This window comes from Micropterus dolomieu, linkage group LG01 (genome assembly GCF_021292245.1).
Source record: "Micropterus dolomieu isolate WLL.071019.BEF.003 ecotype Adirondacks linkage group LG01, ASM2129224v1, whole genome shotgun sequence".
In the NCBI taxonomy this organism is placed as follows: domain Eukaryota; kingdom Metazoa; phylum Chordata; class Actinopteri; order Centrarchiformes; family Centrarchidae; genus Micropterus; species Micropterus dolomieu.
The window spans coordinates 30759351-30783954 of record NC_060150.1 but is presented as its reverse complement, the minus strand read 5'-3'; the positions used below and the strand labels follow the sequence as shown (position 1 = coordinate 30783954).

At 42.7% G+C, this 24604-nt stretch overlaps 4 protein-coding genes and 1 long non-coding RNA gene across 6 annotated transcripts in view; 4 read left to right on the top strand and 1 right to left on the bottom strand.

The window, feature by feature from the left end:
- Nucleotides 1–2239, top strand: part of rec8b (REC8 meiotic recombination protein b) — a 12692-nt gene extending 10453 nt beyond the window's left edge. The window contains exons 14-18 of the mRNA XM_046064892.1: nucleotides 100–139; nucleotides 269–344; nucleotides 420–521; nucleotides 1677–1783; nucleotides 2005–2239. Of these exons, the coding sequence (XP_045920848.1) occupies nucleotides 100–139; nucleotides 269–344; nucleotides 420–521; nucleotides 1677–1783; nucleotides 2005–2093 (414 nt within the window). The 3' untranslated portion in view covers nucleotides 2094–2239. The remainder of the gene's footprint in view (nucleotides 1–99; nucleotides 140–268; nucleotides 345–419; nucleotides 522–1676; nucleotides 1784–2004) is intronic.
- Nucleotides 2240–4901: 2662 nt separating this feature from the next.
- Nucleotides 4902–7403, top strand: si:ch211-196f5.2 (uncharacterized protein LOC556372 homolog). The gene is made up of 4 exons (XM_046064876.1): nucleotides 4902–5147; nucleotides 5235–5334; nucleotides 5477–5606; nucleotides 5894–7403. Exons 1-4 carry the CDS (start codon nucleotides 5017–5019, stop codon nucleotides 5986–5988), a joined length of 456 nt encoding a protein of 151 aa, XP_045920832.1. The 5' UTR covers nucleotides 4902–5016; the 3' UTR covers nucleotides 5989–7403.
- Nucleotides 6467–22496, bottom strand: ipo4 (importin 4). 2 transcript variants are annotated; one of them, XM_046064804.1, is made up of 30 exons: nucleotides 22395–22496; nucleotides 16262–16348; nucleotides 16032–16111; nucleotides 15872–15913; nucleotides 15590–15719; nucleotides 15108–15287; nucleotides 14929–14994; nucleotides 14697–14798; nucleotides 14467–14550; nucleotides 13826–13981; nucleotides 13645–13698; nucleotides 13388–13497; nucleotides 13144–13252; nucleotides 12772–12901; nucleotides 12355–12468; nucleotides 12039–12152; nucleotides 11751–11874; nucleotides 11516–11627; nucleotides 11277–11413; nucleotides 11105–11182; nucleotides 10858–10915; nucleotides 10229–10334; nucleotides 9778–9971; nucleotides 9593–9643; nucleotides 9211–9336; nucleotides 8723–8949; nucleotides 8440–8572; nucleotides 8172–8276; nucleotides 7194–7263; nucleotides 6467–7008 (listed from the first exon to the last, which is right to left on the bottom strand). In XM_046064804.1, the coding sequence occupies exons 1-30, from the start codon at nucleotides 22464–22466 to the stop codon at nucleotides 6878–6880; spliced, it is 3282 nt and encodes a 1093-aa protein (XP_045920760.1). In that variant the 5' UTR covers nucleotides 22467–22496; the 3' UTR covers nucleotides 6467–6877. The 2 variants fall into 2 exon arrangements, with proteins under 2 accessions (XP_045920760.1, XP_045920768.1); XM_046064812.1 differs by lacking the exon at nucleotides 22395–22496 and adding an exon at nucleotides 16647–17024.
- Nucleotides 16680–17541, top strand: LOC123980474. Its single transcript, XR_006827508.1, has 3 exons — nucleotides 16680–17203; nucleotides 17311–17385; nucleotides 17502–17541. It is a non-coding gene; the product is annotated as an uncharacterized LOC123980474 (long non-coding RNA).
- Nucleotides 21637–24568, top strand: nanog (nanog homeobox). The gene is made up of 4 exons (XM_046064854.1): nucleotides 21637–22228; nucleotides 22792–23174; nucleotides 23272–23418; nucleotides 23804–24568. The coding sequence occupies exons 1-4, from the start codon at nucleotides 21817–21819 to the stop codon at nucleotides 24149–24151; spliced, it is 1290 nt and encodes a 429-aa protein (XP_045920810.1). The 5' UTR covers nucleotides 21637–21816; the 3' UTR covers nucleotides 24152–24568.
- Nucleotides 24569–24604: the final 36 nt, after the last annotated feature.

The following is a 24604-nucleotide window of genomic DNA, read 5'->3' as shown; positions in this document are numbered from 1 at the left end:
CTCTCTCTCTCTCTCTCTCTCTCTCTCTCTCTCTCTCTCTCTCTCTCTCTCTCTCTCTCTCTCTCTCTCTCTCTCTCTCTCTCTCTCTCTCTCATACAGATATCCAGTGAGTCAGGACTGCCCCCCTTAGAGGGCTCATGTAAGAATTTGTCCTCTCTTTCTCAGACACATTAGAAACATTTTTCAGATCATGTTGTGGCAGCAAAATAAAAACATTCACTCAAAGCTGCCAGCTACTCATTGTGTTTGTTCATGTCTCTGTAAACAGCTGCATTAGATGTGATCCTGGACATGTCCAAAGAGGACAAATCTGTAAGCGATGTGATCACTCCTGTCAGCAGATGGTGAGTCTCAGATGGACAGACAGACGGACAACAAGATGGATAAAGAAATTGATCTGTGTTTGTGTGTGTGTGAAGGTCTCCGCAGGAGGAGGCCCAGCCACCGATGGAGCGTATAGTGGAGGAGAACATCGAGATGCCCGAGGCTCAGACGGACGCAGAGAGCAGTGACATGCTGAGGTACATCATGCAATACACACAACACATGCAAGCTCTCCATGTTTCTACTAGACTCCAGCTCGCTCATGAAACAGCATTTCACTGCTGGTTTGTTACTATCCTGACTCCAGAGTTGGATTTGTTGCCTCCATATTCATGCTGCCTCCAGTTCCACTTTTCTGCACTGGCACTCCCTCGTCCCAGGCTTGTTGCCTGAATCATCCTGAGGTGATGAGTGTTTTGTGACATTGCACGTTACGCTGTGTCTGGATTTTTGGATAAATATGGCTATGAAGGGTAAACCAGAGCCTTTATTTAACAGATCTGGGGTAAACCAGCACAGCAATGACGCTCACCCATTTTCAGTGGTCATGTGGCCATACTTTCTTCTTCTGCTGCTGCATCTCTTTCTGATGTCGACAGGTTGTAGTTTCAGTATATATTTTTGACCTTTACTTTGCTTGATCGTCACCTTTGCCTGGTCATATAACTTTCGTCTCTGTTTATACTCTTCAGACTTTTTCTTCTTTGGCTGTTTCTCGGCTATCTCTCCTTCTTCACGGTCCCTGGAGTTGTGTATAGAACTCTCTCTCCTGTTGCCCCCCTCCCCTCCTCACACCACCTGTTGCTGATTGGCCGGGACAATGTTGTGGGGAAGGTCCACACCAGTTTTTCCACACAAAATGGAGAGCTAGCAAACCGTGAGGAAATAGCTGAATTTAACAAAAAGGTGTATTGGATTAGAAACGCTTACTATTCCTTTAAATGTGTTACCAGGTTCAGACATTGAATTATTGTATTGAAAGTATCATATAACATATCAGCCAGTCAGTAGCAGTAAGTTAGATATGAAGTGGTTTCTTTGATTGAATGCGGTATGTGTTGTATAAATAAGGGGGAGCCCTTAAGTTTGCTTTTTATGTGACATTGTGACTGGATTCATGTTTGAACAGGAGTTCATAGCAGCAGTATTAGTGGCTCTATAAATACTGGTTTCACTGAGATGTTTTAGTGTCGTTCAGTCTGCAAGCTTCCTGCTCCATCATCACTGAAATTCAGGGGAAAAAGTAAGAATAAATGTTCCATTTCTTGGCCTGAAAACAGCCATATTTTGTAATTATGTACTCTAGGTTGAACCCACTCATGTACTGCTCACACTTCGCTTGTCTCTTCCAGCTGGATCTCCTCCAAACTGCAGAGGTCTGGAGAAGTCACCTTTGACTCTCTGGTACCCCCAGAGGCCGACCGCACCACTGCAGCTCACACACTCTACAAAGTGCTGGGTGAGGAGATCTGAAGCTGATATGTTTCTTAACAATGAACACATGATGCTCCTGTTCCACCATGGACTAGCACTGGTGACCTTTCATTCAGATAGACAGAGATCTCAGGAATAAAGCAGACAAGTGTTAACATAACTGAGACATAGTAGTTTTCGTTCTGAGTTTTAGTTCAGTCGGTGAAACATTGTGACGGTATCAACTGTGATGTTGCTCTTCTCCAGAGCTGCTGTCTGCTGGCCAGGTGACGGTCCAACAGACTGAACCGTACAGTGACATCACCATCAGCCCTGCAGCACTGCCTGATCACTGACTCACACTACAGTCCTGGACAAGTAATTCATGATACCTGTTTTAATTTGATCCTGTGTAACACATGAAACACATCAAATCTCGCACTCATGATATCTTACATTGTTAAAAAAAAAAAAAAAAATGTTTTATATAATTGTTAAATGACTCAGAAGGGTGAAACATTGAACTACATTACTTTGCAGTATTTTAACGTTTTTAAACTATTTTAACCTGGTTCTGTTCATGTGGTTGTATTTTTAAATATTTATACACTGATATATAGTTTCAGTGTTACATAATTTAATTTCATATACAGTTTTAAACATCTGGACCTAGTAAGTGTTATATTTTCTGTATGGCTTTTTAACCTTTGTAATGATTTTAAATTAAGCTTCTTGTATAGTTTGTATCTGCTTTGGGAATTGTTATCCCTTTTAATTCTTCTAATTTAAAATAAAATGTGTTATTCTCAGTAGAACAGCATCTCGAATTATTCTTCCAAACTCTAAACCAATTCAATGTGAGAACATTACTTAGGTTTATCATTTTCTGTTCTTGCTTCACACTGAACCCAGTCAGAATCCTAAACGAGCACTAGTTCCCCCCCAATAAAGATTCATCCCAGGATAATAACACTTAATGTGAAGCTAGAAGTTTGTTGTTATGGACTGAGAGAAAAAAAATCTGTTTATTTTAAATATTTTGATGCGAGCTTTTAGTGCAGAGAAATGTACAGAAAACATGTATCAGCACTCGCCTGCCTCCAACAGGAACGTTTTGTGCCTCGCTGGCAGATAACTCCTGTCTGACCTCATGCCTCAGTAGCTCCACACAATTAAAGGGTTTGCTCAGTAAACACACTGGGGACTGCTCTCTGTGTGTGTGTGTGTGTGTGTGTGTGTGTGTGTGTGTGTGTGTGTGTGTGTGTGTGTGTGTGTGTGTGTGTGTGTGTGTACGTACACATAAGAGTAAGACCATGTGCCACCTCGCTGTGACTGAGAGGCCTGGGCTGAGGTCAGTGCTGCAGTCACAGAACAGAAATCCTCATTCACATCAACATAGCAGAATGATCATTTTGTTGATGCTCCTTGTGATACCTTCAGGTCGCTGTGCTGTGCCAGCAGAAGTCCTTTCCACTGACACGTAATGTTTTTTTATAGAAACAGCATCTAAAACAGACCCCTCCCCCCTCGTTCCCCACCTATTACCTCCTTCATAGAGGTACAAACCCTCACTGTTTAGGGCTAAATGCCTTGCTCATAAGCAGCTTGATGTTGAGTCGCCACTGGCACAAACAGAGCTCACAGTGGGCTTCTTGTTTTAGCCACCACCTCCACTACTGCTGCATCACTGGCACTGCAGGACCAACCGTAGGTGCGACTTCAGTGTGTTTACAGGCTTCACTGCAGGGAAAGCATGAACACAGGCTGATTAGTGAGGCCAAAAAAAAAAAGATTACTTGTGTTAATGGCACTGAACATAACGCAGGCGGCAAAATGAAAATAGAGGTATATACAGGTTTGAGAACTACGACCAGTCAATATCAGTAAGCATATTTAATTTAAACCAACACAAATCTTAGCAACTTGCAATAACTGATTTTCTTTTGGCTTATACAGTTGTTGGGGCGAACTTGTCACATGCAGCAGATATGAAGCAATATTAAAGTTCCACCTGGCCACTAAGTATCTGTAGATCTTGTTTCTGGTGGAAATATCTGAAAACACTGAGAGTGAATCAAAACAGCAAAGTTCTGGTTCTGGGCTGAACATCAAAACAGTGAGCTGGAAAACTGCTGTGAAACTGAGGGAAACCTATTCTCTGTGGGTTCATCAAAAAGTAGTAGTCTTTTTTTTAAATGATATCATAGCTGCTTGAATGAGCAGAAAACCCAACTTGTGCTCACACAGTCGACCTCCCTTTGGCTCTATACATTCCCAAGCCTTTACATCATTTGTGTCCCTCTGCACGCTGACGTATGGCTGGTATCTGTGTGCGAGGATTTCATTTACTGTGGCCATCCGTGGAATGTGACATGCCGAATCCAGAGTGCTGGCTTGGTGTGGGGGAAAAAAATTATCCCACTGTACAGAACAACACCCGCATACGCGCTCCACAGCGTGGGACGGCATGTGTCCTCTTGTGATCTAGAGCAAAAACACATTTTTTTTTTATGATCTGATAATGTGACGCTGTGCTGTGAACGATATATCAACCCCCTGTTCACCTAAACTGCCAGAGAAGTGAGAGAAAAAATGAGTGGAGATGTAGATCTCCACTCATTGTCACCGACATAAATCGGTTGTCCACACTCACCCTGAAGTGACCTCTTACCACCAAATTATACCAAATAAAACCAAATTTATACATTTCAAATACATGTATCAATCTTGTCATAAAGCATTCAGTCCCAATTATTTCCTGACAGACTGAAAGTACTTCAGGCCACATCCTTCCTTCATTTAAAGTCAAAAGAAGAATCCACACACACACCTGGCACCACCATCCATCCAACCATCCATCCATCACCCCCCTGACAGTCTAATAAACCTAACATCTGAGTGACACATAACACACATTCACACCGGCTGCTTATATTAGCCGGGACGGCAGAGCACAAGCCAGTTTGCATTTGATACACACACTTTCCAGAGGCCTTCATCATAAGAAGCTCTGAATCACCAGCCCTGAGGAGGAACAGAGCGGACCAGCCGGTATCCGCTAACAACACCGGCTGTGAGTAAAGAGCCGCCCAAGACAAGAAGGTGCAGATACCAAGCATCAGGCGGTGATAAAGCAAAGGTCATCCAAGTAAGGGTGAGGGACACTTCACATCCGTTTCTGAGATCCGCATCTGAAAAGTCAAGCTGGCAGCAGACGAGTCACAAAGCTTGCAGGAGGAGGGGGAGGCCAACGGAGGACCGGGCGGCCCGGCAGACGGCATGACAGTGCGTGTTGAGCTGGAGTGGGAGATCCCCATGTCAGTGACGCTGCCCATCCAGACGCAGCCCGACCCGGCGCACCAACCGTTCCCCTTCCTGGACACGACGCTTGCCGACCTGGGCATCCAAGAGTGAGTCTGCTCTCAGCGTGATGGCGTCTTAGCAAAAGCACTGTCATGTAGATCCATTAACAAGTATGTGTGCGTATGTGTGTCCAGGTCAGAGGTGAAGGAGAGGGTGGTGTGGGTCGACACCAAGAAGACCCAGGTTAAGAACAAAGCGGGGAAGCTGAAGGAGAAAGAGATCAACATTCTGGAGGTATGACTTTGAGATGACAGGGAGTAAAGCTTCTAAATCCATTTTGAGCTGCTTTTGCTCCAAATGTAAGCAAACAAAAAGGATGTCTGAAGCGGGGAGGTGAGCGGGAGGAAAATGACAACAATTGTGTTTCCTCTTGTAGGTGAGAGTGAAAGCTCAGAAGCCTGGAGACAAACAGCTCCAGGAAGTCCTGTACAGCACGGAGGCCCACACTGACCGCTCCTTCTGTCGCACAGGGATGAATATCCTGCCCTGGAAACACAGACAGGCAGGTCTGGAAGTTGTTTTTTTTTTTTAATTTAACTTACAATTTGTTGCTGTTAGTATCAGTGTCTCTAAATTCTGATGCCTGATGAGGCTATTAGTGGTATAATAACAGGCTAACTGCAAAAATAGACTTAATAATAATAATAATCATAGACCTGACTGTATCTTCTCAGTTGTGTTGTGTGTACACCTTCATAGTGTTGCTGCGACACATGTGGTATTTGCCCTTCTGCTCATTAGCACATTCTTATATATCTATGTAGTTTTAAAGTTAGGCCTCTCTGTCTGGCAGGTGAGAACGGACTGACACCGGTGCAGATGACGATGGAGTTGGAAAAACAGCAGCAGCCTGGCTTAACCGAGGCACGGGGACAACGGGAGATCTGAGGAGCAGTCAGACGCTCCCCATCACTCGTCCACGGCAAAGCACATCTTTAGCTCCGTTTCACTCTCGCATCTATATAGAGGATTCAACACGTCCTCACTTTCTCTTTCCACAGTGAGGCGTGGTTGAATGGCTTGACATTAACTGAAGGGCGAAACATGCCAGCATTGTAGTATCATGTTACAGAAAAGCACAGAAAGAAGCGGAGCGGTTCAGGTCAAAGTTCTTCTGCATACAAGCGCAGGCTGCTGTGAGCACTAACAGTGTACGGACGCTATAATAAGTGCCGTTTTATTCCGTATGGCCTATTAGCTCAGTATTTAGTCCGTTAGCTCTGGAGGTTGTTACTGCTGTCCACACAATGGACAGTTGCAGTGTGGGCCCATTAGAGAAACCCCCTTTGTTAGCAGCAGATAAATCTCTGAGTAAGGCAGTGCCAGAAGAGAGCGCATGGGGATCAGAAATTCACAGTCCACTGACTTACACTGGGAGATGGGAATGAAAAGTTTATCAGGAGATGCAATTCATTGCTTCACACTCAAGATAGCAAAGCCAGAAGTCAAACAGTGGCAAAAAGGGGACAGCAGCAATCAACAGTAGCACTTTACAGGAATAACAGGGAAACAAAATACAATGGTAATAACACAGGATGGTGAACTGTAACTCTTAAAATAATAAAACTTAGACAACATAGCATGCATATAAGCAAATAAATTAAAAGTTAATACTCATAAGTATAACTGCTGAATGTGATATAACTATATTAGAATGGCTGAAGTGCTGTTTTTAGATGGGGAAATATCTCCAATAACTGTTCCATTTTCCGCCTACAGTATAAAGATTCATTGTTTTTGCTGGCTTTCTCACACCGAGTGGAAGGATGTGTGCAGGCTATGAGGCGGAGATGGCCGAACTAAGTTTGGCCTGCTGTTCTCCGGGAAGCGAGGTCACAGCTGCTTGGAAGTCGGCAGAGTGGTGCTGGGCGAATGCTTTCATCAGCATGACCAAAGTGCCCTGGGTGTCTGTGGGAGGGAGCGGTGAGACGAGAGTTTAGGGATGACAGAAAAACAAAGATTGATTACTAAAACAGCAACAGAATGCTGATGAGAGTGCAGGGAGTGACTGAGCATGCTCAGGGAGGGGAGAAGAGTGTGTGAGAGTGTTTTGACTTTGTTTTTCCAACAACTTTAGAAGCACAAATCTTCACCTTTATCAATGTTTTTGCTGCCAAGGACACGACTGGAAGCAGCAACTATGGGCTTCATTACCTTCACAACCTGAAAGGAAAAAAATAGAAGAATATGGTAATAATGTTGAATATTGTGTCCTCAAATGTTTAGGTTTGTGCATCTTGTTGTCATGTATGTCTTCATTAAATAGTTTGTGTGATAGTTGAAATATGCTGTATGCATGCATAACGTGTTGTAGTTTCAATGTATAAAACACAACAAAGTGTAATAAAACACGACTGAAAGGCTGGCCTGGTAGTTGTCCATACAAAGCACACAATGGGGCCATTCTTAACATTTGAACGCCTGCTCTAGGATGAGTAATGTAGATTTCTCTCTCACTTCCTGCTTGTGTCTGTCACTATTGTCTTTGTTTTCCTAAGGAAGTCTCAACGTCAGGACACCACCCCCCTCAGGCATGAGAAGAAGCACTGAACGATGGACTGTAACAAATGAATGTCACCATGAACACGCCTTTCACGAGAACTACTTTGTTGGACGCTATATTGTCCCAGAAATGATTGGGATTAAAGATATTACTGCCATTTTAAGACCATTTCGTGCCACTGATATAATGATAATTTGAAGAGCCATTAACGGTGAAACTCCAACAAAGAGCAGATGACGAGGACAGAAGCAGTGCAGCCAGAAGTGACAGCAGAATGTGTCTAAGCATAGTTTTATTTGATTTATTTTTTAATTATGCGCTGTGCCTCAAGTCTTACAATGGTGGGGAAAACCCTACTGTTTATTCTGACATGATGTTGGCTAAAATGTTTTTATGTAAACACAAAAGGCAATATCGAGGTCATGTTCATATGTTGTACGAGAAGCCGATAACGTACTTATCGTGACAAGCCTAACCATGACTTGGCCTGAATATCACATTTAATGCAGCTTTCCATTAATGTTCTTTCTACACAGTAGCAGCAGTTGTGATGGTATCTGTACTGTACCAGAGCAGGACTGTGTGTGTAGAGCATGGCCAGGCAGCTGTACACCGTCTTGTTCTCCTCCAGATCCTCTTTGAGTGGAAGATGAGCCACCAGAGCGGGAACGACCTGTTATACAGCACAGTGCGATTCATAGTGAGCAAATTCTGTTCTTACGTTTTTTAGTGAAGTAGTTTGCAGTGAATTTCCTGCTTGTGAAAATGTGTTGTCCGCAGTAAAGATTACTCGAGGTGGCTAGTCTTGGCAGAAGAGGTGCAAACTGCAAATATACCTGCTCCAGGGGGACGGCCTCCACATTGCTCATCATCATCCTGCAGAGGGCAGCACACAGGTTGTCAATCACCCTGAGGTCCGACTCTTTGGACAGCATGTTGGAAAACACGGACAGCATCATGGGATAATCTCTGGAAGACGCTTCACTAAGGAACAGCTGTGTGTGATCTGTAATTTTTTAGATGATGCATTAAAACACAACACACCTCCACACACCTCCACACACCTCCACACACCTCCACACACCTCCACACACCTCCACACACACAGGATAAGGATACGTTACGACGATGGGTCCAGCTGCCTGGGCCAGACATCCCAGTCCGTACACGCTGTTGTTGCGAACCTCGGGATCACTGTCCCTCACTCCAGCCACCAGCACGGGAAGCAGACGGTTGGACAGTCGGCCTGCCACTCCCCGACCCCCGGGCACGCTCACCAGGGCCTGCAGGACTTCTCCAATTGTACCCACAGAGAAGGACCGGTCTGCCACCGTGCATGAGGATTTCTTTTGAGGGGGAAAGAAAATGTGATAGGATGATACTCGACAGGGACACATTTAACACCCTTTCACCTTTTCCAGGAACCAAAAGCCATTTTTTGTATTTAATCAACGAACCAATCTTGAAGTCAAATTTTGCTCTCTGAAAATGAGTCTGTAGTTGCGAAGAGTTCACAGCAATTCTCTCCTTGCTGCATTTAGTAAGAAATCAGCAGTTACATTGTCTCTATAAGACAGGACTGGGAACATCCTTAAGTCTGGACTCACAGCTTTGCTCATGATGAGGGGCAGTAGGTCATTGAGGAATGGGGCGAAGTTGTCTGCAGGCACAGACGAGGCCAGCAGGGGAATCCCCTCCCCGGCAAACTCCTGGAGCATGGCGTCGTACTCCGCCTGAACCAGACAGCACAATGAGGACAAGGAAAGTGATGTGGATGTAGAAATGTGGAAGTAATGGGTAAAAAAAAAAAAAAAATGCAGCCTCTGATTCAATATCTAGAATACTTTGAATGTAAACTGCATGGAGTTGGTGGAGGTTTGTATTTTTGACAGCTTCCGTGTAATGTGAGGGAAAACACTTTAACGTGGTGACACAGAACTGATAACTTGTATATGCAGATGACAGATGTGCAGCGAGTGGACAGCCAACCTGTTGCTCTTCATCATCTGCTTCATCACCACCGCTGTCCTGACAAACAGTCTGAACAGACAGAGAGAAAAACAATGGTGAAGTGTTACTGGGATCATTTCCACCTGATTATGATATGATTTAATGTGAAATTATTTAATTGAGCGAAGCTTTAGTGAAATAAGCCATCTCCCCATCGCTCACACCTTTTTCTTGAGCACATCACGGATGACGTGGCTGAGCTCCTTAAGGCGTGAAGGGTTTTTGAAAACCTCCTCCTTGCAGGACTTGATGACATTGTTCATGGTTTCCAGGACGCCCATCACGACCTGGCGCTCATTCTCTGTTCGCACCGTTTCCACAAAGCAGGGAAGCACCACATCCAGCAACTTCTGTAGGGCTGGGGGAGGGACATGGGATGTACAGGCATGAGGAGGAATATAGTTCAAATTAGTTAAAAGGCAATTGTCAAACCACCTGTTTGACACAGTGGTCAAAAACAAGGTAGCTGGCCCTCTACCTTACTGTTTGTAATGGTTTTCAATTTGTTTTTTTTCTTTTTTAATTAACTCCCACTGTAGCAGAAAGCAGCACTGCCTCTTTCTGTATTTCCTTAAAGTAACAGTAATGGAGAATTTCTGAGCAGAGAGGCGTTACCCTGGTGGTTGGCCTCAGTGGGATTCTCCTGCCACACATGGTGCTGAGCTCGACAAAACTGGCCCATGGCTCCAAATGCTGCCCTGCGGACATCCTCGTGAGGAAACTAGGGAAGGAGGGGAGAAAAGAAAGCATCAATTTACAATGTGCAGTGTTGCATGGACACATGGGTAGTGTTGGCAGCTTAATGGGGTCATGAGGACAGAGACCAAGTACGTGCCCTTCAGACACCAATTCCCTTAGGTCAATGGAACTAATCTACAGTTGACCCGTTCCTGAACAAACAAGGTCTGCCTGCTGGAAAAGTGAGGCAAATAACCATGAGAGGGTGATTAACAAATTATTATTCATAAATCATGAGCCCCCACAGAATATTTGTCTTCTGCATTTGACTGAAGAGCAGTTGTTGTTTTCGCTGTTATTTATTAGCTACAATTTACAGAGGGTAAAATCAATCAAATCAAATGGTCTTGCCACATCAAGGAAAATGGGGGGAAAAAAATGAATCTACCAACAGACACTTCCATTTATAAACAGACACAACCCCGCAGAGACACAGCGTATGCACAAACAAAGCACATAAGACAGAGAGGGACAACTGAGCTAACCAGTCGGCCACACTGACTTACGTCTCTCATCTCGTAAACCTGCTGGAAGCTGGACTCCAGGAAAGGCTGGAAGGCAGCGCTGTCAGGGGAAACCATAGCAACACAAGTTAAAATGTATGCACACAAGAAAGGTCTGACATAATGTTAGCGCTGCAGTCTGTTATCGGTCAGTCATCTAACAAAAATAGACAATAGAAACAAAAACTATTCATGATTGCAGTTTAGCACATGATACACATATTACTCTAATGGCAGACGGTTGTGTTACCCAGTGCTGAAGGCAATCTCTCCCAGTGCATCACAGGCATCCTCCTTCTCATCAATGTAGGCGTTTTCCACACTGAAACTGAGAGGTGGACAGACGTAGCATCAGGCGGGCCGAGGGTAGTCTTTTAAACATACATGCATGCTTACGTACGTGACGTGTGTGTGACCCGCACCCTGCAACATCATGGACATCTGTCTCGGCCTCATCTTCCAGGAAATCGACCGCATCTTTTTCTTCTCCATTATTGTCGTCGTCGTCGTCGTCCTCATCATCCAGCAGGACAAACGTCTTGTCCTCTTCAAGGTGTGCCTGAAGGGAGGAGAGAGGAGGGTGAAAAGGGGAAAGCTGTATTATTATTTTATATTATGAAGAGCCTGTAAGGATTCAGAGTGTTGTTTGTATGGCTCATACCGTAATGCCTTCGTTGGACTTGAGGGCGAGCAGCATGACTGTTGTAATGGCAGTGAGGTGAGGAGTCAGGCACTCTGGGCTGACTGTGGATACAGCAGAGTATAGACTGTACCTGACAGAGGGAAGTACAGGGAGAGGTGTGATGTGGGTGTACTCAAGTCTTTATGTATTTATTATTCAGTCCTTGTTTGTGGACTGGTCCACCGAATGGAGACAAAACAACTAAGTTACATACGTGCAGCGTCTCAAGTCTGGGTCGTCAATGGTGTCAGTGAGGTTGAGGCCCAGCTGAACGCACTCTGCAGCGAGAGGGCTGAAGACATCTTTGCCGATGGTACGGGCAAGCACAGAGAGAGTATCTAACAGCAACAACAAGAGACCATCAACATCCACTCATACATTCAAATGAGATGTAATTTTTGTTGCCTTATAAAACAAAAACTACTAAGTGGGGAAAACTTTTTAAATATACCTCCATCACAACTTCTTCCCTTTCCTTTGATAATCTCTGGGGTTTACCTACCCAAGGACTGAGTTTGCAGGGACCTCATTTCCTCTGTGGTGGTGGTCAGGAAGCCCTTCAGGCTCTCAATAACTGGAGGGAAGTAAGGAACCAGCAGCTCCTTGGCAGCATTGGCTGAAATGACAGTGATTCACAAAATGGGTCCTGAGTCTCTTCACTTCAATCTAAGCAGTAACAACATTTACGTGTGAGCTTGTGTCATAGTGGAGCAAGTGCAAACCAATGCTGTGACAATCTCAATGTTTTTTAGTGTTTGAGCTTTGAATGGTTTATGTTCTTGTGCAGGTCTTTGGACAAATCTTTGGCAGCTTCGTACCTATGGCACCGATGGCAGACACAGCGAGCTCTTTAATCTTGAGGTTTTCAGTGTTGTTGAGGGCAGACAGCATAGTGTCCATCAGGGTGGGCAGGTAGGGTTCAATATCGGCCCCTGTTTAACAAAAAAATAAAAAATAAAAAAAAGAGAGGGGAGATAAAGAATGTAGATCCTATTCCAAAAAAGCATTTGCTAAGAAACAGACAATATTTAAATTCAACTGCATGATGGAACCATTTTACAAAACAAATTAACTACACTCTAAAATAAAAAGTTTGGATCATTTTATGTAGTTTGTTAATTAGTTTATTTTTTTTATATTGTCAGGAAAGAATCATGTTCCTTCTTGCAGTGGGTTAAGATATACGCAGGTTCTACTGTGTCAGTCTTGACATAATGAACATGTTTTCAGCTTACCTAGGTTCTCCATGAAGTTCTCTAGGGCATAAAAGGCCTTGGTGACATGGCCGACCTTGGCCTGGTTCAAGGATGAAAGGTAGCCCAGCAGCAAAGGCATCAGCTCTGCACAGTACTTGCTCACTTCAGGCTGGGGAGAACAGGTGGATTTTAAATTATAATATATATATACATATACACACAAAAAAAATGATTGTATTCTGTACAGCCATAAATGACAGGTGCACTTATAATTGTAAAACTGTACTAACTAAGCACCATACACATAACACAGTCCCAAGTAAAAGCCCAAATAATAATGTGTAAGCACTAAGCAAAGAAAATAAAAAAATCTGTAAGTAACTTTGTATGTGTTCATGTGTGTGGACTCACCTGTAAATGTTCAGAGAACTGCCCCAGGGCAAAAAGGCTGGCACTGCGCACCACCTGATTACTGTCAGAAAGACTCTGGCACACTGTCTGCAGCACTGACGACAGCATCCTGAGCAGGTGTAGACAAAAAGGTTAATATACTCAAAACCCGGTTATTGTTATTAGTCAGCAAACAGACCAACCCTCACAAAGAAAATGGGTCCTAAGATTAAAGCAAATAATTTTTTTAAACGACTGGACGTACTTGGTGCGTATGTGGTCAGCACATCCTTCAGCCAGCACAGCAAGACACATGAGACCTCCCTTCCTCTGATAGGGGTTTTCACTGGCAAGGCAGGCCTGAGTGAGGGGCATCTAAAACACACCAACCAACATATACACCGTCAGAGGCAGGAACATTAATGCAAGTTAAATACAGAGTGCAGTTTTAAAGATTCATCAAGAACTAAACATCCTCATAAAAGATGCATTACCCTTCATGTCGTCATCTAGATGACTTACCAGCTGTTGAAACAGCTTCTCTGGGGGCATATGGAGTGCCATAGTGTCAATAATCTGGAAATAAAACACAAACAATTGATCATTTAATCTTCCATGCAACTTCACAGAGAATCTACTAAAGCTGCTGTAAATCACATTTTGTTACACAACAGACAAACATATTGTACATGAACACAAACACCTGAGCAGCACAGTGTTTGGGATTGTCGTTGTCTGCGCCATCTCCGCTGTCATCCTCCTCATCCTCTGGGTCCAGCTCACCAGGTGGGGGAGCTGCAACCAGCACGGGGAAAATGGCCTGCAGGATGGGGTTCAGCAGCTTCTGCTTCAGCACCGTCTACAAAGCAGAGACAAAATGTAGGTTTTTTTTTTATTAAGTCAATATAATGTTTCTACGTCAACCACTTGGTTTCTGGTCAAGCTAGAAAGCTGCATATAATTTTCCAGAAAAGCAACCAGAAATAAATCTTCTGTCTTTTGTTTGCATGCAATAATTTTCTTTTTTACTTTGCATAGAAATATGCAAACCCGTGATTCCAGTGAATATGACCACAACAGGGCTTATAAAAGGTGTCGTTTATGTCTTTATCTTTACCTCTGAAAGCTATCATATACTCCACCATTTGGTAAAACAACGAGCATCATCATGAGTACACATTTCCCCCCATATTCAGAAATTTCCAGAAAACTAAAGTTAGTTTTCCAGTTTTGCCAAAACAGGAGGAACATTAGTAATCTGTGCACAAGGAAACTTTGTAGATACGCACAACAGCAAAAGAAACAACTGGTCATTTATTTGTAGTAGTTGATGGTTGACTTTACCTTGCTCTTCAGCTTGATGAGGAAGGCAATGCAAGAGAGTGCTTTCACTCGCAGAGAGTCACTCAGAGTGGTGTCGCTGCCCACCTGCCACAAACATTGATATTGAAGTTGTTATAATTCTCATGTATGGCTCATACATACAATTATGATTTGTCAGTTCAGAAATTTAAGGGAAATTCAGAACACAAAAAAGAGGAGGCAAAGACAATATTAAGACATTCAGCTCCCACCTCTGAGCAGAAGCGGACAATGTCAGCAACATGAGGGACGATGATGGACACCTCGCTCTCCATGAGCTCATTAAACACCTCCATGGCCTCGCTGGCTTGGTCCTGTGCAGACACAGACAAACCCAATCACCCAACAGATCTGATTTATCCATACCCTTAAATACACTTTAACTGGCAACAGAAACAGCAATACTTCAAAAAAACAACAACAAAAAAACATATTACAATATACCTGATCTGCTTTGATGAGGTGTTTCAGAGCAACAATCAGACTGGGGATAATGGAGCGCATTTGGTTCTGTAGGGCAGCAAAATGTCACGAGTCATTAAAAAGTTTTACAACCAACTCACACCTTAGATTATGTTTCGTTTAACCTTTAATCTGTTAATTTATCAGTAACCCTGCCTCACCATCTCTTCTGAGCCAGTGTATGCAGTTATGGCTGTGAGGGTGAGGATGCAGTAGTACAGGGCTGTCGGATTGTTATAGTCCTGCAAGACAGTACTAAACAGCTGCAGCAGCTGGCAATAGTGAGGCTTGAAAGGCTCCGGGTTGGACTCCATCACCTTATTCAGCAGCAGGAGGCCAATCTGTTAGGACAGAAGAGCGTTGATATCCCAAGACTTTGAGTTATTGACCATGTAATGCAACATAACAGGTGATTTCATAGTCTTAAGTCATGAAATGAAAACTAAAATACAAAAAGCTGACTTTCATAAACTGCAGAAAATAAAGGGAAGTATTCTGTTTTCACTTCAGTTATAAACTCTCGCAACTGAGACTCTTTGGAGATGTCAATTTTGGTATTTATGTGGGTTGGAAAACACGTTCCTAATCAATCAACTTATAAATAAGTCCAAAGATGAGATGAGGCGTGCAATGAGTCCAGTACTTGTCTGTCATGAGGGTTGGTGCTCTTGGTGGATTGATTGAGGAGCTGCAGCAGGGCAGGCCAGCGGTCTGGTGTCTCATGTTTAACCATCACTGCACACAGTTGGGAGAGCGAGTGCTGCACTGTGTGCCTGCAAAATAGAGACACACAGACAAGAGTTCAGCCTCATTCATACTTTTTGTACACAGTTGAGGTAACATTTGATCTGTGTCATTAACAACAATTGAAATCTGGGTAATTTAAGGAAAAAGTATGATATTATTGTATGGGCTGGAGGCTTACTCTGTTTCCTGCATGAAAGCCTGCAACACGACTGCCTTCAGGCTGTATGAATAAAGGCAAACATCACAATTACAACTCAATTTCACCTTAACTTCTACTAGAACAAATGGATGTGGTGTTATTATATTGTGAACTTCATCCATGAAGAGTAATAGCAAACCTCTCTCTGTCATTAGGGCTAATCTTCTTCCAGTGTTTCTTTACTCTCAGCCTCAGCATCACTGCAGCTGACTGACGAATCTATGAGGTAAAATCAGTTAAAGATCTTTAGTAGTTTACATCGAAATGACACCCATTGCTCCCTCTCACAAACACGCTGCTTAAAATTATACTTGGGTCCTATGGGATAAAACTAATTTCTCACCGCTCACACACACACACACAAAATACCTGTGGGTTTTGGGAGCCACTCATGACAGCACACAGGGCTGGTATAATGGCTGGGTCTTTGAAAGCCTGTTTCAGCTGGGCTGTGGCCTAAAAACCAAGAGAGGTCTCACTAAGTTAGACTGGCTGTCAATACATATTCTTAATGATAACATGTTTAAGATAGCTTTTACTTAACCGACAGTAGACAGCTAACTTAATAACGACAGAACACAGTGGAGCTAACGTTAAATATCATGACCAAGTGTTTGACAGTTAGCTTGCCGTACGTTATCAGACGTTAAAAAGTTAACGTTAGCTAGCTTAATTCGCTAACTGTTGGTTTTCAAATTGTCTGTCCAACAAATTAACTTAACGCTAACTTGAACAAAGTTATTTGTGGCGTTACCTGCTGAATAACTGCATTGTCAGGCTGTGTCAGCTGTAAAAGAATTTGCTCAAGTTCCTCTGTCATCTCGACTGCTCAGTGCTATCACCGTCGGTCAATCGGTTAACGCTAATATTTCTATTAAACCTGTCGAGATAATGCGAGTTGTCCTTTCGCGGAGGGGTTTATCAACGGTGTCCCCAAGTATGCTAAGTTACACCTGTCAAATATGTAAACAACTCCTCTGTGTCCAGCTATAATCGCTAGCTACCGAGTTTTCCGTGAAAGTTCAGTTTAAAAATAGTCGGATCCGTGTGAAGTTATCGAGCCGGGAAGCAGAGTTTGACAGATTCGAGCCTCCTGCTCGGTCTGGTCCGTTAATACTTCAACTGCCAGCACGCGGGGCAGAACCGGCCAGGAGTTCCATGTGAGTTCAGTTAAAGGGACCTGCAGCCGTCAGCGTTTTCAGCGTCATGGAAACAAACAGCGCCCCAACCGGAGAGGAGGGCACGGTACAAACATTATAAACCGTATTTTAGTCAATTTAGTCAATTTACTCATTTTACATACAAAACAAGGTACAAGGTTCTTTATTTGTCATTATTAGGGATCCAAGCAGCAAAGCTGCTGGAGCCCTATTGTTTTTGTTCTCATTCTTCTGCTTCTTCTTTTTCTCTGCTTAAAGTGTTTGGGCAGCAAAAACTGCTGCACAAAACTCCACCCACTACTCAGGCAAAGAAAATGGCTCACAGACCTCAAGGTGGCACTATAACAATCAACTTCACATTTTTTGCAATTATCTCGAAAATGTTTTTTGTTTAGAGTCAAACTTCTTTCATCACTTTTCTCTAAAACCTATTTGCAAACTCGTTTCAGACGATTTCGCCAATCGACCTGAAACTTTGGCAGGATCATCTAAGGACATCACTGATCAAAAGTTATCAAAATAATCTTGATATGTCAATCTGTTTTTTTTTTTGTTCCTTTATGTACAATTTTACATGAATGCCTGTAAATCAAAATTGGCTTTGTGAGTCTGTTTTCTATTTTATTTGGATCCTGTGACACTTTGTTCCAATTTTTCACAGCTAAATCTTTAGATCTAGTGTTTGTGTAGCTTAAACTTGGAAACACAAAATGTTGCAGGTGATTGGAACATTTCACCCAAGGTGATGGTATAAAAATCATGTTTGCGTTCTACCAATTAGCTCAGACTCCAAATTCTTTTATCACTTTAATCTCTTAGGTCATCTGCATCTGTTCTTCTCCTCAGAAAATGTCAAATGTTGCATTTCTTACAACTTGCTTGGATCCCGATCATTGCTGCTTGCGGCTATATTAAAACATAAGGTTGGATAACAAAAAAAAAGTTTGTATTCCCTTCGTGCCACATACACACAGAACTTACACAGATAATTACATTTGTATTCAAATACTGTAAATTAATAGGCTATATACAGTTATTTATATACAAAAGCTATATCCAGACACGTACACCCAGAACATTCTGCAGGGCACTTTGAATTTGCATGTGGGGAGAATGTAAACAGCAGCAACAAGATGATAATATGGTTTCATTTTTAGATTAAAAACCTCCACTCAGTTGCCATTTTTTTTAGTTACACCCAGCCAAAACTAATGCAATCTAATAAACAGTCCTGCAATAAATCCTGCCTTCATTATAATGTTTGTTTTTTATTTAAACGGTTTTACAGTGGTGTTGATTCAACGGTTTGGTCATTTTGAAAGATGTAGTTTGTGGTGCTGTTGAACTGCATTGACGTATTTGTTGTTCAGCCTACCCTCCTTAATATAAATGTGTATATGATATTATGGGTTAAATAAATCGGCCAGGGTGATATTGCAGCCGATATCACTGTATTGGAAGAAAGTCTTTGCAGTAGAGAAGAGGGCTGCATGTAACAATTCAATATTGGGAATTTGCTGATCGTTTTTTTCTAAGAGTAGTTCATTGTTTAGACTTTTAAATGTCAGACAATAGTGAAAAATGCTGATCACAATTACTTTATATGTCTTGTTTTGTCTGACAAAGCCCAAAGACATTTGGTTTACAGTGAAACAGAGAAAAGTAGCACATCCTCACATTTGAGAAGCTGGAGCTAACAGATTTTGGCATAAATTATTAAAATTGCTGCTTATCTGTCTATGGATTGAATTGTTTCAGCATTGGTACAGAAATAGTAAAAATGTTTATGTGGTCATTTAGATACACAGTCTCTGTTACATAATTTTGTCACCAGAGAATGGGCAAAAAAAGTCCAGTCAGGTTATGTGTTTATATAAAATATGTGTGTATATAGATATCAACAGATATATTGTTATCAGATTTAAATAAAAATTCAATATCACCTCTATATACTCCAAATCCAGATTGCCAAGACTATAATAAACATCTTTAATATCATGCAAGTATGACACTACCCTACACTATGTAAAGTACCGCATCACCAAAAGCTGTGAGGAAGTTTTCTTTTGCTGATTTTGCAGATAATACTTGTATACTTCTACTTAAGTCAAATTTTTAGTGCAAGACTTTTAATGTATGCATTAATGTATTTTTCTATCGTGCTAATACTACTTTTAATAGCAATCTTCAACTACTGACTTAAACGCAATCAAAACAATTGCATTAAAAGGGCCTTGTTGTCGCAAGCAAATGGTAATTGGGAAAAGGGACTCCAGAAACTGTGTGCTGGAGAAAGAATGAGAGATCATTTGAACCCTTTTCAGACAACAAAAGAGAGACTGATGGTCTCGCAATTCATGCCCAAAACACCCAATTACTGAAAACACAACTTCAGTGACTAATCTGCACAGTAAGTCAAGGGAACACTGAAGAAGCCATCATGCAACTTGTCATCTCAGGGCAGCAAGAAGTTCAGTTCAGCATTGTTTTTTTTAGATATACTGATGCCTTTGGGGTAATCACTATTTAGAATTTATATATTTATTATAGGAGGGTAAGAAAATCATCCAGGGTTTGTATAACCAAAATACATGCAAACAAACCATAATTGTTAAATGATGATGTTCAAATGTATGGTGACTCTAGCAAGTACCCTTTTTTAACTTTAGCAGTGCCTTACAGACACACTTACAAAACACGGTACAGTACGGCCAGTCATCAAAGACTAATCTGTAGTCTTCTGTATTCTTCACCCCCTACACACACCTACACCATCGACCCCCTCCTGTAAGTCTTGGCTCATACAAGATCAGACAAACACACCCTGTGCAGGCAGAGATCAGTAGAAATGCTGATGTGCCCATTAGACTCGCTGTTCTCACATCTTTTATCACTAACTGGCTCATTACCACGCCAATGCAGCCAAGGAGGAGGAACACAAACAACCACCTGGATGCTAACGCGCAGGCTAATCAGCTTTGTGAAAGGGATTGCAAATGGAGGTAAAAGCAGCTTGCGTAAACAAGTCCAACCCATTGTGCAGGATGGAGGGCATGTTGGGATTTGAAGCTCTGGGCTCTGTCTTTGAACACTTATGTGCAAAGTGTGGAAGTTAAACAGTGAAATATATGTGTTTTAATTAAATAATGCTTGAGGCTTAATGTCGTTTCGTAGTAAATTTGTCCACTGCTTTAGATTTATGTTTGGATTTCTTGAGCATCAACACTAACACCGAATAAGAAGTATTAGTGGTTCATTTAAGCTATTCATACTTGAGACCCAGATACTATATTTAGTCTATTCTTTTATTAGATCTGGGACTGAAGCTCATTAAAACACAATTAATTGTGCCATTGGGGGGGTCAATAGACTTCTAGCCAAAGTTTAGAAAGCAATGAAGCTTATTTGCTGACAAGGCAGAATGTTATTTATAACTTGAAAATCTATATTAGGATAGCCCCTTTTTGTTACTAAGTTATGTTTAATGAGCATATGCTTATTTTGTTGGGGTGATATTAGAGGGAATGTAAGACTGTCTGATCACAAAAACCTGTTTTCCCATATGTCTTGTGCACCATGTTTTTATCCAGGTAGGGAAGTTTATTTTGTACGCCAGCGCTCAAGATGCTGTAAAAATATCCTGTTTTCCTGAGCTTTATTATCAGCACAACAGCCCTTTCCTTATTGGAGGATATAACAGATGCGTCTGATGGCTGAATGTGTGCTGCTTAAACAAAAACAAGCACAAAACACCACCGGTCATGACTATCTAAGTTTTAAAAAGCTTGTCAAGAGACAAAGATTAGGTGCCCTGTTTCTCCCGCTTGCATTAGGCTATGTACCGTGTTCCTATGCTGGACTATTACAGAGCTCAAGGTGTGCTGTGCGAAACTTTGATTAAACACAGATTCCTTTAGGGGATATGCATCATGTAAGCACAGTATGACCTGAAATAATGAAACTAGATCTTGACACACAAACGCTCTTCAACACAGGTCCTCAACATTAGGTAAAGAAGCTGGACCCACCTCAAGGCTCTTACTGTACAAGCTGATATTGTGTTTGAGCAGCCCATACTCACATTCCCAATCAAAATGACATTTAATGAAACAACCACAAAACTATTGTCACACAGTGAATATGGGGCTCTGGAGTAATGGTCCGCTTTGCCTATTTTGGTAATCCAGCCTGGACAAAAATTCCAATCCACTAAAACGCATGTGTAACAATGTGGGACATTATACTTTGTCTGATCCCAGGTTCAGTTGATGATGATAAGACATCACTGACTACAAGAAAGATAAAGCAATTTTATTCATTCAGTGTATCTACATACACTCTGAACATTTTTTTTAATGTAGCGCTTGGTGATAGTGTTAAAAAAGTGGGCTAATTAAAAAAGTATTTAGTAACTGTTATTATAACTTCCCGTTGTTTTTTTTCTCCAGACATGAATAATAACATTTAAAAACAAAGGATGAACCTCGGTGGCCAATGAAATGGCACTACTGCAGTCCGTGAGGGGCGTATCGAAGAGATTGGCTCAAATCAAACACCCACCTCCACCCTGCCCACACACGTCTTTAAAAACTGAGAGGTAACGCGCAATTTTTGAAGTCGGAAGACCTTGCTTGTTTTAAGAGCAAAGGTCATTGCTGTTATTTGCCGCTTCCTACCGGATTTTAAGTCGTTTTGTCACCAATACTTGTGCTTTTCTTGTAAATCATTGTGTTTTTACCTTTTTATCGCAACACGGAGAAAGAAATGGCAGACTGGAAGTCGCAGATAAGTTACAACTACAACCACCCTTATCACGCCTACGCCTACGGCCTCGTGTACCAACCCGGGCCCGAGCAAAACCACGGGAACCTCAACGGCTGGGGCGACGCTGGAGTCACGGATTTGAGCAACTACAACGCCGGGATGACACAGGCCTACTACGCCACCACCGCTAGGACCCGCGAGGAGTCCCCGCCTGGCAGCCCGGAGCAGCACGTCGTGGACGGCCATTGTCATTACCAGGGCTCCGGGGTGGTGTACCTCGGTGACCCCCAGGCAGGCCGCCTGCTCCTGGCCGGAACAGGAACGCACCGGGCGGCCTACGACGCACGGGCACATGAGGCCAGGCGGGCCGGGAGCGATTCAACCAGTGACTCGGAGGCGCACACATCCCCAGGTAACGTTATCTAAGTTAGTCCTGATCTAAACCAGACATGTCCACACGAGCTAAGTTGATGCTAGCAGAGTCAGTGAGTGGACCTCTCTGGGCCAGTCGCAAAGTGCAACATTTAAACTACATATTTTAAGGCCATATGTCATGGATGTGTGTGTTAAGTGCTTACATATCCTCGTTGGCTGCTTAAAGTGACGATTTCTTCCGCCAGAATTAGCCACGAAGTCCAATTCCGCTCCATCTTGATTTGTAAAAGTGTGTCCCAAATATCCCGCCACGGATTTTACTGAGTCCTTCTGACAAAAGCGAAGTGGCGACATCTCGCGACAGAATTTGGGAATATCGTCAAAAAATAACAGCTGGTTTGTACAATGGTTTACAGGCTAAATGCTCATATATGGGGGCAGAGTTTACATTGGAGTTTTCTGTTGCATGAGAATTTTATTTCATTGCAGTGGAGACTGTCTATGGGGGTGGACTCCCAGTATTGTACAATAACAACCTCACATGCTCTGACCCATTTTAACAGGGTGGCTTGTGCTCATCATTTCTTCCCCCTCACTTAGATTCATGGAGTTCTGTGAGCAGCAGAGAAGGAAGCCTCCCCCAGACAGACCCTGCTACCTGGGCAAAGAAAGATCTCGACAATGAGCCAGGTGTCAGGAGCCCAGATGCCAGCGAGGATGTCTCAGCCGTTCTCATGGACGAGCCAGAGACCTTTGCTGTCACAGGAAGTGAGAGCACCAACAACACTACCCCTCTACTTGTACCGTTAACTGCCCCAAAATTGCCAAGCACTACTGCTGTGAAAAACTCCAAAGGAAAGGCCCGGGCAGCCTTCTCAGAGAGTCAGATGAATACTCTTGTCCAGCGCTTCAGTGTGCAGAGGTACCTCACCCCGGCGGAAATGAAGAACCTAGCGGAACTGACAGGGCTGACCTACAAACAGGTGAGGGATTTAAGAAGGTTGTTTGATCACATCATCTGCAAAACTTGTATTTAAGTGTACTTTCTCATCCGTTGGATCTCCTTCCTCTTGTCTGTAGGTTAAGACTTGGTTCCAGAACCGAAGGATGAAGCTAAGGAGGCACCAGAAAGACACCAGCTGGGTGTCTGAGCGCTACAACACCAACAACAAGGACAACACAATTCGTGGAACCATCTTCACCAATATTCCCTCACACATCCCACCTGTAAGTAGCCCCCCTTTTTTGTAGCGTATAACACACATTGTCAGTGGGGGTTGCAATTTTTTACTTTCTTTATATTCATAATGTATTTTGAATATGTTTTCAAAAAGTACATTTCATTTATATTATAATGAACAGTAACTAAAATGGTTTAAAAAGATGGGAGGCCGTTAAAGTGGAATCAGACTATTGTCCTGCCCGGGTTTCTTGTTAACTGATAACAGAGAAACAGCAGCTTGGACATAGAACAAGACGTCCATAATGGAGGCCTAACCGTAGTCCGGTTATGGCCTTAAAGGCGAGACGAAACACTGTCAATCGATGTACTGTAACTATATAAATGACTAAATTGGATACTAATTTGAACTACAACTTGTTTGTCCTTCAGTATCAGGGAGAGGTGCTGCCACAGCTGAAAGAGCATTACAACCAGCACATGATGGAGGCAGCCATGAAGAAGACAACTCCTCAGAACCTGGCCTTCTATCTGGCTGCTATGGGCTCTGCTGCTGGACCTGCTGGCTACGCCCCGTGGTCCTCCAGCTCACCCCCGACTGCAGTGCCCACCAGGCAACAGACGCCTGGCTGGTCCATGCCCCCAGGAGTCGGCCATTATGAATACAATCCCAATGCGTTCAACTTGACCAGCATTGCATCTGCAAATAACACCGGACACGACACGAGCTTTGAAAGCAAAGATGGGGATCCTGTTAACAGCCGCAGCCATAGTACATAGTGCCAGCTGGTGGTCGAGGTCTGAGCTGATGATCACAAAAGCTTTTCTGTAAATGTTACCCAACAGCGGTGTTGATATTCTTCTATTCAAGTTTCCTGACTGTAGTTTGTAATTATGGGGTATTTTTCCAGCCTGGGTGTACATAAGCATTGTTCATACTCCGGTTCAAAAGTATTACTTTTTTTTTCTCTCTTTTTTGTTTTTTTTTTAATCTTGAAGTTTTATTTTTATATGCAACTATTTAATGTATGTTGGTGTGTTCTTTACACTTGGTGATACCAGATGTGTCCAAGTTGGATGCAGTCTTTGAATAACTGTTTTTTTTGGAGCTGTTTAATGCAAAGTACTGATACAGCTCTGATGTCCACATTTCAATGCAATTTTTTTTTTTTCTATAAATACAGGCTAACTTTAAAAGGTTGTTGTCTTTTATTTTACTGAGAACACCATCAT